At 34.2% G+C, this 16,175-nt stretch overlaps 1 protein-coding gene across 1 annotated transcript in view; it reads left to right on the plus strand.

The window, feature by feature from the left end:
* Positions 1 to 16,175, plus strand: part of NCAM2 (neural cell adhesion molecule 2) — a 156,168-nt gene that overhangs the window by 81,464 nt on the left and 58,529 nt on the right. Inside the window, exon 12 of the mRNA XM_009283059.1 lies at positions 2,583 to 2,756. Coding sequence (XP_009281334.1) covers positions 2,583 to 2,756 — 174 coding nt within the window. The remainder of the gene's footprint in view (positions 1 to 2,582; positions 2,757 to 16,175) is intronic.

The raw sequence follows: 16,175 nt of genomic DNA on the forward strand, positions 1-16,175 counted from the left end.
TGGTATAGGCGCTGCTTAGCAACAACTAAAACATTGGTGTGTTATCAACATTATTCTCATCCTAAATCCAAACCACAGCACTGTACCAGCTACTAGGAAGGAAATTAACTCTATCCCAGTCGAAACCAGAACAATATCATTGACCAAATAATTGTTTTGATCCAAACTGAAGTAACAGTGAATTGCCTTATAAAAAGAGCATACAAAAACTAACATAAAAATAGTCTGAGTGAGATTAAATATTCATTCAACCTTAAACAATTTTTTTTTGTTTCATTTTGAACTCTTTTAACAACAGAAAAGGAATAAAAGTGTTTAGAAACTATTTGTAATATTGTAGGTACCCACAGCAGCTTTTAGCTTGCGATTAAATCCAAAGAACATTCATATTCAGTACTGCAGAGCTATATTCATCTTCCCAAGTGACTGGTATCCACATCACTCATACAACGCCATGGTGCTTTACTTTGGGTATCCTGGATTGCTTTTCTGGCGTTCTTATGTTGTATTTTTCCCACCCCTCTCAGAACAGTCATTTGAGCTAGGGAGAGAAAGAATCTGTACACAGAATGGTGCTTAAGGTACTGTTGCTAGCAGGGGAAAAAAAAATATTGCTCTCAGCTGTAATGAGAATATGGAGGAGAGGGGTCACAAACTGGTTCTAATCCTCATCCTTCTTTGATTTTGGGGTCAATGTTTACTTAGCAAGCAACTCATAGAATTAATTCTTCTTCCGTGTGATCACAGAAAAAAATCTGTATGGTATTTTTGAACATATTTTCTTTTTTGTAAAAAAACCTAACTTTTTGATCAATTTAGAAAAAGATTCAAAACCCAGGTCTGTGTTCTCCTGGATGCATAGCATACTAGTTACATTTGGTCACATTCTGTCTGACCATGAATCTTGAACTCCTTTCTGCAGAGTAATACAGCTTCACTAAGAAGGGTGAAAATTTCCTGCAACATCCCATATCCTGGTGAAGTGAATGTGTCCTGGAATAAGAAAGGATTTGAGGGTTTGAATCCCTCAAGCTGAGATTTGCATTGTACTCAAATCTTTAACATCATGGATTCCTACAGTTTTGTCTTTAAGTAAAAGATATTAAAATTGTTCGTCCACATAAATAAATCTATGCTGGTTTTAACCCAATGAGCACCAAGCATTGGAGGTTTCAGGTGACCTATATTCAGAAATGCTAACTGTAAGAATTCACAGAGGTATGATATTAGCTTTAAGACACTCAACTCAGACAACTGTTAGAGAATTTTTCTGGAAAAATTTAGGTGCCTGATTATTAAAAGGTTATACAAATCAGCCCTTTTAGAGCAGCTTTGGCAGGTGTCCTTTTCTTGAGAATTCGTGGCTGAACATGTCCTTAAACCCATTCTTTAATATTTTATAGAAATTTTTGCCTCATTTTCATTCAAGTACCAATACTGGGTGACTCAGATTGATTCTCTTTTTATTCCCAACTGTCTGACAGCCTTTGAATAAAGACTACATTTTATGTAAATGGTTCAGTACCCACTAACCAAATGATAGGCTTTGGCTCAAATTCTTGCATGTCCTTATAAAAATATCTTCCATACCACAGAGACAAAAGCAATGTCAAATCTGTAAGCAGGTATGCAAATCATTGTCAGATGTATCAGAAGAGAAATTTTTAATGGTGTTTCAAATCCCTGGTCTTCTGTCCACAGAACTAAAATTCTTCCTAGTATTTTCAATACAATTTTTTGTAATTATAACAGTTTAAAATGTACAACAATTAGAAAAGTTAGTCTTTTGTCTTCTGTGTTAGTTCGGTCATACATTGTAAAAGTAACATAATGTTTGTATTTTTAAAGATGTACATACCCCAAGTTTAATTTTTTGCTTTTGTTTCATATCTAGCGTCTCAACACCTACAGACACCTGCTTTATTTTCATAGTTCTTTTCTGCTTTGAAAGATATGCACTTGCTTTTGATTTCAGAGAAAATGTTTCTTTCAAACTATTCCACAAATTATTTCTTAAACTGAAAAGAGAATAGAAACCTTCAATTAATATTCCTTGCTAGTAGCTTGGAATCCAGTCTTTCAAAAAAAGAAAAAAAGGATTCATGTTTTCAGCTGTTTTTCAGAGTTTCATAAAAACGGCCAAATTATTTCTACATTTTTTTGTCATAATCTCATTTAGAAGAATTCAGACTTTGAATGATCTATTTAGCTATAACTGTTCCTCTTGTTAAATTTGATTTAAAGTTTGTTATTATCTTTTACATAATTATACAGTAAACAAACTAATCTCTTTCATTTGCCTATGACAAAATTAGCTATTAAAAAATATCATATTATAAAACAAAGGCAGAAATGGAAAATGTTTTTGCATAACTTTAGCATACAAGAAAATAAATGTGGTTTTCTTACAGCTCTGTATTAGAAAGCTTAAGTTGCTTATCTAAATCAAACATTATTAAATCATTTTAAATATTTTTTTTTCTCCCTTCAAGATGCTAAGGACACTTTTTGGGGTAGATTATCAACTGTTTAGGTCTGTCTAGTAGCTGCTGATTATTAAATTGACGTTTGTACTTTTTTAGATGTGCCATCAAATCCTTATGGAGTACGAGTTTTAGAGTTGTCACAAACCTCTGCCAAAGTTTTGTTCAATAAGCCAGATTCACATGGAGGGGTGCCCATTCATCATTACCAAGTGGATGTAAAAGAGATAGCTTCAGAAACCTGGAAAATAGTTCGCTCCCATGGAGTTCAAAGTAAGTTTAAAAAAAAAAAAAAAGCAAGTATTTTAACTGAAAAGAATGTCAAGGGAAAAGAATGTGAGTATATGTTAACGGATTCTTTGTTTCTCCATTACTTTTAGTCCAGTAGCTGCATCTTCAGTTAATATTAATGAAGTCAGACCTCTTTACACCAATAAGAAATCTTACTGTAATCTTGTAAAAGTCAACCGTTACTTTTTAGTTTGAAAAATGTTTGGTGAACAAATTTACAATTATTTTGCATTTTTCACTGTCCAGTCAAGTAGATATAAAGAATATTTTTGAAGCTACAAATTTTTAAAAAGAGTAGAAATCACAGAGGAGTTAGTTTGAGAATGTGCATTACATATGCAGTTAACTTAAAAATTTTAAGTAAGCTATTATGTGATATTTAATCCTGGGCATTAATTACTGATTTTGAGCTACTTAGTAGCCTTTCTAAATACCTGTTAATATTCATGATGTCTGTTTCAAAAGCATATCTATAAAGTATTGTTCAACAAACATTAAATGCATTTGTTAGATAGTATATCTATTATCTATCTACTATATTAGTGGGGATGCTACAAATGGGGCCAGTTCCTTGCCAGATCTATGCTTTCTTTGCATGTCTCTAAGGCAGAAAAGAGTATAAGCCTCCCCAAACAGATAAGAGTTCTTTAAGTACATGCTGAGATGGGGTGTTTGTACAGAGTAATGTTAACAAAATACATTCAACAGATGAGTAATCCCTTGCATCCATATTTACCCTTTGATATTTTTAACAGGTAGCGCAAGTTAAAGCAGCCCCAACAGTCTTCTGATTTATACAGCAGAAGGTGAATGGTTTTGCAGCTATGGGTGGGAGTGATACAGCAGTGATGGGAGAAAAAACGTAGCAAATGATCTAATGTGTGTTGTCTCTTTCCCTGTCACATCCCATAATCCACACACAAAAATTCTGCACTAGCATGTTCCAAATTACAGAATTATTTCAAAGAAACAGACAATGATCATGTGATTAACATGTATTCAAAGAAACATAATGACTTTTTACCTTTTGTTTTTCTTAAACAAACACAGTATCTATGTGTATAAATGTAATACTGTAAATCACAGTAGCATTCATTTTAGTCCAGTACAGCTTGTATTTCTTTCAGTACCAGAAGATCTAAAGAAGACAATGTGTTTTCTCTAGTTGCAGGGCATACGCATTAATGGACATCAGTGTATCTCTTCCCATCTTTTCATGTTATGTTTCAGGAGAAGTTTGGGACTTTTTTTCTCATAGCTACTTCCTTCAATGAATTGGCAATAAATTTCTCTGATGAAAACTACAATATACCAAATACTAAAACCTGAAGTGACCAGTCTGTGTAGTAGGGTGCAATGTAGTCAAATGAGAAGAAACCCTGTGACTACAGAGTGCAGTCACACAGCTGCCTAATTTAAATGTAAAGCCAGAACAAAAAAAAGTCCTCAGTGTTAACTTTGTAGAACAGTGTATTTACCTTACTCCCCATAAAACTTTCTTTCCTATTATTTCTCTTAATGTGAAGTTTATTAAAAGATTAATTGATTACATTAGGAAAGATGTATAACTTGACAGACCCTTGTTGTTATTAGAGTTGACTGGAGCTGCATTCTTTAAAAGTTCACACTTTGATTTTGAAATATTCTTTCATCATTACATGTTTTTAAGTTGTTGTATACAGCTCATTTTGGAGATACATATTCTGTATAACGTGAATTGATCTTCTTGGAATTATTTTAGTACAATATCTGTTTGAATTGTATGGTAGTTTATTCTAAAAACAGAGTGGAGTGGCAGGTACAAATACCTGCAGTCCTTATGAAGACAATACCACTGTGAAGTATTTTGTGAGTATTTAGGATCTCTGCTGCCATCCCTACTAAAATTGAATATACAGCGGCTTTGAGAAAAAGGCTGTATTAGTTCCTGCATGCTGTCATGTTATTTCCCCATATCTTCCTTTTGTGCAACTTGCCTTACATTTTTCAGTTTATTCTCCTTTCTTGCTTAGAAGTTTTCAGGGGTTTTACCTTCTTTCAAGCATGTATTTTCCTCTTCATTTCATTGTCCCCCAACTGTAGCGCTGAGAGATTTGGTTGAAAAAACAAAATAGGTCACACTGGTTTTGGACATCTTAAAGGTACCTCTTAATAGTATGTATTATCAGAGACTACTCCAAGTGATGACAAAAACTAGTAAATATGAAAACAACCTGAAAAGTCATCTTGGTCTACAAATAGATATACTTAGTAAATAGATAAATATTGGGACGGTAAACTTTACTGAGAGGACAGTGGACAATATTAAATTAATTCTAGATCCATAATTAATTCATGCTGTTTTCTGAAATCTCTATGTGTATACCCCTGCATAGAAAGATTGTGATTGTATTTCCTATATTTCTCTGAATTTATTTCTGAACTACTCTAGAAATCAAAAACTACTTCAGAATTTCAAATATTTGCTAAGCAGGAGGCATCTTGTTTTTGTAAATCTTGTTGGTGCTGCATTATGTAATTTGACAGCGAAATCAAAAGGAACCTGGTTGCCTTTATCAGTTGTTCTTGCAGATAATCCGTAATGAGTTAAAAACTTGTTCTATTTGTGAGGTACTATAGGGCCAAACCAGAAAAACAAGATGTGTTACCAAAACACAGACTGAACAGCCCAGAAAAAGTCTTTTCAGATGGAGATGTCAAAAAAGCAATATTAGTGTCCTTTTTTTTAATGAAAATACTGCTAAATGTAACTGGAATCTTTCTGAAAAATTGAGCCTTTGCTTGTTTCCTGAGCATTCAGAGGGTTTCAGCAAGTTTTCTAAAACATCTGTTTAAACCTCTCTCCATTTATGTTTTAGCCTACTTACAGTGTCATGGGAGGATAACATTGAGATATCCTCTTCTAAATCCCTATTTTCAGTTCCTGAAAGGATTTTTAAAGAAGCTTTTCTTAGTATGAAGGCTTTTCTCTTTTTCTTTATACGTTTTGAGACATTTAGGATACTTTTAAGTGTTTTGAATGATAAAAATATATTACATGTGTTTGAGACAGTTTCTCATTGTGCTCATGTAACTAAGGACCACTTTCCTACCATGCCTCAACATCTTCTCAGCTGAGTGAGGAGGATGTTGAGACTACACAGTCGGTATTATGTATTATGATTTGTAGTTGGGTCATCATAATTTTTATAGTCAGTCAATATTCCTTAATGGAAACAAAATCACTTTTTCCCTCTGTCACATGTTAGGGACAGGTTTATGGCTAAGATTCAGACATAAATGCTGTTTACACAGGCACAGTTAACTGCTTACACATCTCAAGTAATGATGCATACATAATGCATGAGTCATGATTTTTTCCCAGCAGCCAGTGATAAACTATGCTGAAATTTTACAGGATGTCTTTTTATCAGACTGATTTAACTCAGGAGTGATAAAACAGCACTGCAGCCCTTTCTTGCCACAATGTAGGTAATGTGTAAATTCCAAGACCATCTTTTAACGGAAAGAGGCAGAAAAACCTGCATGCAGGAGAAAGGTGTGCCTGGAAGACTGTTAGCCTTCCAATACAGAGACTCAAGGCTAAACTGGGTCTTCTGGTCCCTCTCTACTAGGACCAGAAGGAATAGTGTAGTTGTCTTCATACAGTCACAGAGAACAGCCATAAACTTATAAAATGAATGAAGACTGTATTTTTAAATGAAACAAACATTGTGGAAATGTGCCTACAGAAGTTAGTTTATAAATAAAGCATTAATAAATGATTAATAAATGTTTCAAAAAGTTGTTGAAAGGAATTGCTACTATTGCTAACAAGTCATTAATTTTCTTATAATTATGACCCAATAACTATGTACAAAACCTTCTACAAGTAGGATTATAATTGTCTGTTTTTATTTATATGAAAAATACAATAGATGCTTACCAAGGTTGTTAGGCATTCTTATGTAATCAATCGTCCAGTAAATACAAATAAGTTTAATCAGAAAAAATTAAGCAGTATGAAATGGATTCTGTGCAAATCTATTCAAACAACCTGCAATTCTCTTCATCTAGGAAAAATGCTGCCGGTTTCTTCAAAGAATCCCTCAAAAGATGGCTTTTGTCTCAAACTGTACTAGTTTGAGCTGTTTTCAGATCAAATTAAGGAGAGAATTCTAGAGTCTTGGAGCTGTAGCCAAGAATATCTGTTTCCCTATTCCCTCCCCTTTGTCTTTTATAATGAAGAAGATTTCATTTGAAAGTCTGTGCTGATTGCAGCTATTGAAGGAGAGCACAGAAAGTGAAGCAATCATTCTGATACACCAACTTCAGGCCATTTAGGGATTTAAAAGTCATAATCAACACTATCATAGTTCACCAAGAGATCAGTGAGCAAATGGTAGCCAGATTTTTCTGCACTTGTTAGGTGCTCTTCTGAATATGAAAATTATTTTGTTGCAGGCTAGCTATGAATCTCTGTATAGCTTCACTTTACAGTCACGGTGCAGCGGGGCTCCCTGTGGGCCAGAGTCCCGAGGGGAGGTGGGTGGGCAGGGACAGGCAGGGCTAACAGTGCCCTCAGACATTTATGACCCTGTTAGTAGTGCAGAGAAGCCCACTAATCTTGAAGAGTGAGGATAATATTGGCAAGGTTCGTTCTCCAAGGAGAGTTTGCATCCCTTCAGCCAGACAGCTGGTAAACCCCTGAGTGTAGGGTATTGCCCATCCATCGTCAAGAAGGGGATAAAAACCAGTGAAGAGCATTTGCCATGCTTTCCTCTGTAGACACAAAGAAACCAGTGAGAAGGTGTAAGATGCCTGTGCTGGGAAGAATTGTCTTACCAGAATCTTCTGCGTAATTTTATTTTTTTTAAAAAAGGACATTCACTGATCAGTTTCTGAGTAATCAGCAAAGACTTCATGAGAAAAAACCTGCATTATTTTTCCCTTTCAAGCAGTATTGAGTTTTCCAAGGAAGAAACAGGATGAGAGAATGTAAGATTCAGTTCTTCAGATCCCTTCAGTCCTTCAGAAAGCGCCACTGGTATAACTCTACTAGAGAAGCCATCAAGGTCTTGTTTTGTCTTAACAGCATTATAAACACTAGTAATTCTGGTTCACAGGCAGCAAATAATGTATTTGTAATGAAAGGCACTTAGCTCATAGAGAAACCTGAAACACTGTGGAGATGTGCTTGAACCTTGAAAAAGAAATGCTCTCTGAAAACTTTTCGATGTCTTCAACAGGAAAGCAAAAAACTTTATTCCGCAATCAGTCTAACTCAGCATAAGATGGGTACAGCCACTAAAACTCCAGCAGTTTTTCCTTCCTTCTTCACATTTACAGATAGACAGACAGAGAAACATGTCTTTCTTTTCAAAGCATTAAATATTTATATAAGAATGAAATATAAAGAAAAAACAGTCTCTGCATTTCTAGTGCCACTCAATTTACTGGTGGTAGAGCAACATGAAGAATACAGTAAAAACCCAATCCCATATTAAGATTACTGTGGAAATTCACCTATGGGATGGGGTGATGGTTGTCACTGTCATTTTAGAGAAGAGACATATACTTTTTGGGATTTACGTAGCCAATAGGCGCTCGCTCTCTTCCGATTCTCTCTCTTGCTTCCTCTGAACTGCAGTAAGTATTACTCCCCTATCTGTTTCTATCATGAAAGGGAAACAATGCACTCTTCTATTAAGAGGTATTCACAATGTTCTCTTTCTGTCCTTTCATTAGATCAAGAGCCTTGTGATATGATATTCACCTCATACATGTAGCATGTTTAATATTTGTGATTGTTCTTGTGTTTGGAAATTCTCAGATTTAAGACTGAATTTATTTTTTTTTTAATCTATTTTCAGCTATTGCTTTTTTTTTTTAGGAAAGGTTTGGTAGAATTTTAAATTCTTATATTTTTAAAATTTTTAAAATTCAATTATTACTATTTTATATAAAACCTCAATAAATAGGGAATACTTCTTAAAAAACAGATAAAGGCAAGTCTACTTGCTGCTTCAGTTTAGCAACATTTGAAAAAGGTTCTAGGTTTTCTGAGTTTTTAAGGAAGCTGCTAAAGGAGTAATGCCCAGGTAATTTAGAATTTCTTTTATCTGTAAAAAATTGTAGCATCAAATTACTTTGGAGAAGTTCACATAACAGGGCTTACAGATAGTAAAGGTGCAGCATCTTTACAACTACACCTTGCAAAACAGATTATTATTGAAGACTTAAAAAAAATACAGGAGGAGAAAATTGTAGTTTAGAAAGAAAAAGTATTTTTAAATCATTCAAGTTTTTCTTTAAAAGTGTAAACTTCATAAAATAATGGTAAAAGTAAATATGGAACCTATTTTGAATAAATTTGTATTTTTTTACATAAGGTTGTTTTTTTTTAAAAGCATTTTATTAATATAAAATTAAGTGTAGTCATGTTAGAGACTGGTGAATCTGAGAATGTTAATCTGTAGCGATGCCCTAAAAACAACATACTCAAAGAATGCCTATTCTGACATAATTTTTAATGCACTAAGTTCAGGTAGCTACTCAAAATGACAACCTTTTATTCTTCTTAAAAAACAAAAATGTCTTCTGTTGTTTATTTTTCTGAAAAAAAACCCCAAACAACAAAACAAAATGTCTGAACTTTACTAGTGTCTCTAGGTCTTGTTTTTTCAGGAGATATTCTATTGAGTTGCAAGTCTTTTAACTAAATTATTCCTGGACTTATAATTCAGCATTTGTAGGATATTAACATAAAATATTTTCTACAATGGACAAATTATATAAGCTAAAGTTATATATACATTTCCAAAAACATGGGGTAGAAGAAAAAATATTGAAATTGAACCTGTTATAAAAGATGCTTTTTTGAATCTATTTGTGTTTTGAATTTTAATGGTCAAGGATGTTTTCTCTTTTGACATTTGAGATTCTTCTTTGGATGGCAGAAAGCAGAAGCTTTATGAAATAATGCACCAAATATAATATGATTCAATAATGAATGTATTACTCGTAAACATATTTCATGCAGTAATATCAAAACACACCAGACATGCTTCACCAACATATGCTTATACTTTTTTATTGAATATTTTATTGAAGGAGACAATAATTTTCAAAGTCTTGTGGTAGCATAATCAAGCTATGTACAAAATGCAGTTAAATATTTCTTTATATATGTGTTTTTACAACTTTCCATTATAATGCAAAATGAAAGGATGAAAAATATTACGACCTAGAAATGTTGAAACCTTTACTCTTTGCACAAGAAGAGGAAATCCGTTGACAGGTGAACTACAAGTGGTATAATGTTACATATCTGAAAAATAAGCATAACATAGAAAGAATCAAAGGAGTTTTTCTTAAGAAAAAAATACTAAGAAAATTTGTACAGCATCTTAATCTTATGCAATAAATTGAAGACTTCAATAAATTTAATAGTTTGGTTTTAGCTATTAAGAAGTTCTGAAACTTCAAGCACTACTGCTAATATTTGCTTTCAACAGAACTTCTTGTTTTCTCTTTGGTTCTTGAGAAATTGGAGATCAAATCTGAAATAAATAATTCTTTATAATTTCACATTCAAATCTCAGCAGGTTCAGTTCTTTTTTTTTTTATCTAGGTACATTAAATTTCATGTACTTCATGAAATCATAGAATAATTTAGAAAGAAAGGGACCTTGTGATCATCAGCTCCAAACCCCCTAGGTCGCAGCAGGGCCAGCTTCAAAGTTTTGTTAGGGTGCCCAGGGCTTTGTCCTGAGTTTTGAATCACCCTATGAATGGAAATTCCGTATTTAGCAGTTTGTTTGTGAAATGAGGGGGTTTTTAAACAAGGTCCTGTCTGTACTCTTTTTTCACATGCATTTAACTTTTTTTTTTAGGCACATTGTAATAGAAAAAGGATTTTCTGTTACCCAAGATAAGTTTTTAAACTGCTGTGCTGTGTGTTATGCCTGGTACTGATGCTCCTTTTACTACGTGTGTCCTTAAAGTTAGAGAAAGTTATGTACATGCCAGTGTTGAAGAGGTAATTAAAACTTGAGTTGTCTATCTCTGTGTTACGCTTTTTACTATTGAATTGGCTATACCAGTGAGAAAGCATGCATGTATGTAGGCAAATCTTACTATAATCCTTCTAGTAAAAAAATAGTCAGTAAATTCAAAATAAAGTCATTCCATTTTCTCTTTTACTTTTTATAATATATATAATGTTCCAAGCAATGAAATGGTGATTTTATTGTGTCTGTGCAGTTCAGGTTTTTGAATAAAACTACAACTTCATTTTCTGTCTTTAAGCAAGACTTTTTGGTATACCTCACATGACATTCTTTCAGAAGACTTTAGAAGTTTATAGTGCATGGTTTTCCACCAAGATTTCAGAAACACTGTTATGTAAAAAGATATTCTTTCTTATGCTAAAATATAGCAATTACTGTATCTTTTTATTGTCATGGGGAGGAAATGAAATCTAATAGATAGATCAATTAGAATTCTCATGTACTACATCTTAGGTTTTCACTTTTGTACTTCCTGCTTCTTTTGTACTGAAGCATGAAAGTATGCACCCCATTGATTACTAAAACTCTTTCCCAGCGTAACAGTGCTTCACCATTAAACTGGGAAGACTTTTAAATGGATTCCTGAGAGATACAAACCCCATATGATTCAATAATTTTCTTAAAGAGTTTAATGATTAAGAGAGTATATCTGTATAACTTGTAGATCAAACAGAAATAAATTGCAAATGTTTTGGTAGGCTAAGTCAGCATTCAAAATTGTTTTAATAGTTGAAAATCTTCAAGGCAGAATTCATTAATGTCTAGTGCAAGCTGCTAAAGCAGAAGGAAAAACGCATTCATTAGCCTGTTCCAGTGGGAAAATATATTTTTAGTAAGTATTTGAGACATTGAATTCCTTGGCATATCTGTCAGATTTGGCTCCCTACGACATGAATTGTGATCACATTCAGTTCTAAAATGACACTTGCTATTTCTGAGGAGTGTTTCTGCATTTCTGGAATATCATATATGTACTCCAGAAATTTAGAAGTACCTGGTCTCAGAGATTTTTGTACTTGTTAAGTAAGGCCATAAGTAATTCAGAAAACATTTCTGGGTTGTGAATTCAGCTTTAGAATCTTGTTCTCCATTTAGCAGACTGTTAAGCAGGCAGTTTAAGACCAGTGAAAACATGGATAGAAAAACCTGTAAAACCAAACTAAAAAAATTTGTTGTCACTTTATACCCAACTAGTACCACAGCAATTGATGCACAATATGGAGAATCTTAAAATGTCACATTGTCAAATTTACTTAAATTAGTGGTTTAATTTAAGAAATTGTCTATTGTCAATAGGCAATAATTGATAACATTGTAAAAAAAATGCTTCGTAGAACATTCCTGATATCAGTTAATACACTTATGATACTATTGCTAAGCCTAAACTCATGGGATTTCTTTTTCAAAAGAAACTGGATATTTAGCTTGATACAAAAATAATTTTCTCGACTTAAACCAGCTTTGAAATTATAAGAATGCAGGAGCTGCATATATATATGTTATTAAGCTATAATGATGTAAGATGCAGTACAAATAACACATAAAAAGCCCTTAATTTTAATAAATCTAAATTCTTGGGATAAAATGGCATGATACAATTTGCAACATGTCATACAATTAAAAAAAGAAAAAAATGAAAGAATGGAGGCAATTTACAGCCAATATAGATTACTATTAAATGGTAGGAAAAAGACTACTTTTTATCCAAATTAATTTGCGTGTATACCTGCATGTAAGAATGTTATTGAGCCCTCTAATTCTGTCTCTATACTATTCTTGGCCTCCGTCCAGCTTAGTCTTTGCTGTAGAAGTCTCGTGTGGATGGAAAGGTTGGATTGTAAATAAATGTCTTAAACTAAATGACATGGATGAATTAGAGAGACTAGAAAGTGAGGAGAAGTGTAAAGGGAAAGCTAGGTTTAAATATTTCGGGTTTTTATACAGACCTGAATCATCAGGAGAATGAAATGTACTTTTCACATTCAAAGGTGAATAAAATGTCATGAGAAGAGAAGAAAACCCAGACAATTTACGTCACAGCATAGTTCATAACTAAAAGCAACTGAGTGTTATGCAGCTATAACAACTGCCAATATCTAAGGTTACCCTTCTCTTCAATAGCTTGCAATTCTGTGTTTGCAATTGCATTTAGTCAAACAGTCAAAGCTCATTGCAAACCCTGATTTATGTTCGTGTGGGTTTTTTTTTAAGACACAGACTTGAAAATCTGTAAGAACAAATGCAAGATACTTTGATTGCAAGAAGTATGTAGTAAATATTTTAATAAGCAATTAAATGGAGAATCAGTTATTCCAAATATATTTCACCTGGTCTTTCTCTGTTGTGATAACTCTTGGCTACTCCCTATTTAGACCTTTTCAGGCTTTTTATGACGGCACACTCTCAAGTAAATTTGCAGTGAACATGCTGATCTGATTTCAAGGTCTTACTGATCTGGCTTGTAAGGGTAAATCTTGTTAAGTAAAGAGTGATGCAATGCAATATTGAATAATTGATAAATGAAATGCATGGTGCAACTGCAAATTTTGCCTTTCAAATCTATATTGTATTCATCTGCATTTATTTCACATTGCCAATCTTGCTTACAAAAAGGTAAAGTACATTTATGGAATATTTATGTGTATATAAACTTCTGCTGCATTTTGTAATATAAAACAGAAAAGTGTTCCTGGAGGACGGAGTATTCTTTAGGTATTTTCAAGGTCATTAAATGACAGAGTAGTTATGAATGGAGTTTTTCTTCTGCCACATACAGCAATGAGCAACAGAGAGATAACATAGCCCTATCTGTATTACATTTCATGGTATCGTTAAATGAATCTCCTTTTTATCACTTTTTTTCTCTCTACTCTTTTCTTTCTCCATTGGCAAGAAATAAAGTATAGCATGCGGGAGTAGGATGGGGGTAAGGAAGAAAAAGTTATGAATGAAAATTATCTTTGCATGTAAGAAGCAAAAGAACTGTTGTTGAAATCATCGTTCACATCAGCCTTGAGGTCTTTGCTTTTTCACAGTAGTGAATCTAATAAAAGACACATTTGAGATCACATTTTAGTCCCTTTGCTTGTCACTGTGAGGATGGCCTCTGATGATAGCAGTCACCAGGAGCTGGTTTATTCTTACCTCAAATGGTGATAGTTAGCTTTTTGCCAGCTCCTGCATTTGGTAAAAGAGCAAGTAGAGTCTCTTTTTCTCACACTTTGCATCCTCCAGAGTTGAAAATTGCATGGGTTAGAGGAATGAAAGGCAAAATTCCTGTGTTATAACCTGCTTCCTAGGTAGCTCCTAAGACCTCAGCAACGTACCTCGATAATGGGACAATTAGTATTAACGAGAGCTTCCAGTTTAAAAAATCTGGTCAGTGATAATGTACCATTCAAGAGAAGCGCATAGGAGACACTTTTGTTGGCATTCAGACTAAGTAGCTTGTTTGGAACATGAAATTGAGCAAGTAAAATAAGTTGTTTAGAAAAGAGAAAATCATACATTCCATTTCTAATAATGAATTCAGTGGTATGTTACAGTACATAATTCTCTGTACATAGGTAAAACCGAGCAAAGACGTGTAGATTTGATATATGTTGTTCTGTTTACTACTGTTAGTACGCAGAATTATAATAAAATTGAAAAGCGTTGGAATTTTTAATAGCAGTCTCAACTGAGATGCAAGGCTTGCTAACATATATTAATTTACCTATTAAAAAAAACTCTACTTGTCTGAGCACAGTATTAGAAATTTTCATTCCTTTGTGCTCTGCAGATATTCCTTTGGCTTAGAGTTAAGAATTCCTGAATTCTTGACATCTGTCTTGGAGCTTTGAAAGAGTACGGGTATATTTGTAGTAATGAGTAAAGAGTAAATAATTTTCTTAGGTATTTTGGGTCCATCTGGTTAAGAAAGGCCATCTCTTATTTGTATCTCTAACACAGTGCAGTTTTGTAACACCATAAGAAAACTAGTGAATTGCATGAAACGTAAGAAAACTATTCTATTCTGTTCTAGTGAATTACATGAAACATCTTAAATCTGTTGCAAAGTCTCAAAGGAACAAAAAGATCTTTGTAGCTCTGCAGAACTTGGCTGACAATAGGAAGAAGGTGCAGGTGTTACAAGTAAACTGCTGTCATTTTCTTAGACTTGGAAGGCATTTTCTGTGAAGTTGTTTTGCTTTTTTTTTGTAATAAAAAGAGAAGATCTTTGGACCAGTAATCAGTTATTAGTTTAGGATAAGTTGTTAATTTAGATCTGAGTTATACCCTGTTCTATGAAAAGCAGTCATCAGGAGCTTACCCAGCCTTACCAGCTTCAAATGGCAGTTGTATCACACTGAAAGAAACTTGCCTGTTCAGCCTTTTGAAAAAAGATCTGAGCTCACTCTGTGAAGTCAGTCAAGCGGAGACCAGCTCCAGCTAAAGCTGTGCACCTGGGCACAGGTCTGCCCTCAGATTGGCCAGCCCCGTTTGCCAGTGACTATGGTGACGCAGAAGTGTGGAGTCAGCCTTGACTCTAATGGGAGGGCTCACAGACACACCAAATGTCAACATATTACAAGAACGTATACCAAGGTCTCCCATAGCTGCCTTTCTCAAACAGTAATATGGTCCTCAAAACTATGTGGACTTGCTACACCATTAGCCAGCGTATAGACATTCGACCTAACATATTCCAGATGCACCACGGAAACTACTCTGGACTTTGCACTTAGAATATGAAAGGATTTTCTGCTATGAATTCAAGTGAGGCCTATGTTGCCTCTTTCTCAAGATCTCTCAGTAACAAAGAACTCACGGGTGGAGTTCTGAATGTAGGAGACCCTTTTCAACTCCAGCTTTGTGTTGCAAATTTCAAATGGGATATTAGCTCACAACAGGATCTCCATTATAGGAACAGCAGAAAAATGGGCAGGAAAAAACTGAAATAAAAGTAATTCTTTCTGCCCTACAAGGGAGTGTAAGAGATTCTAGATTCTGGCATATATGAGGTAGGCTGGGATAGGACCCAGGTTGATTTATACAATTGAAGAATGAGAGAAAGTGGTGAAACTGTAGCAAGCATAGAAGAAAGGAAGGTATGCACTCATAGCTAGCGCCCAGCCTCCCCCCATAAAATATACTCCCTCCTTCAATAATCCGGCGTAGATTCCAGACCTTGATACAAGACAGGGAATACACAGTGGCATTAGCTAAAATCTAACCACCAGCACGTTCTTTTAGTCTAATAAATGAAATCCCTGTTCCCCTGAGAAGACCCTGTTTTATTTTCTGGGTCATTGTTGTGGTTTAACCCCAGCCAGCAACTAAGCACCACACAGCCGCTCACCTACTCGCC

The sequence above is a fragment of the Aptenodytes forsteri genome, unplaced genomic scaffold (assembly GCF_000699145.1).
Source record: "Aptenodytes forsteri isolate BGI_AS27 unplaced genomic scaffold, ASM69914v1 Scaffold2, whole genome shotgun sequence".
In the NCBI taxonomy this organism is placed as follows: domain Eukaryota; kingdom Metazoa; phylum Chordata; class Aves; order Sphenisciformes; family Spheniscidae; genus Aptenodytes; species Aptenodytes forsteri.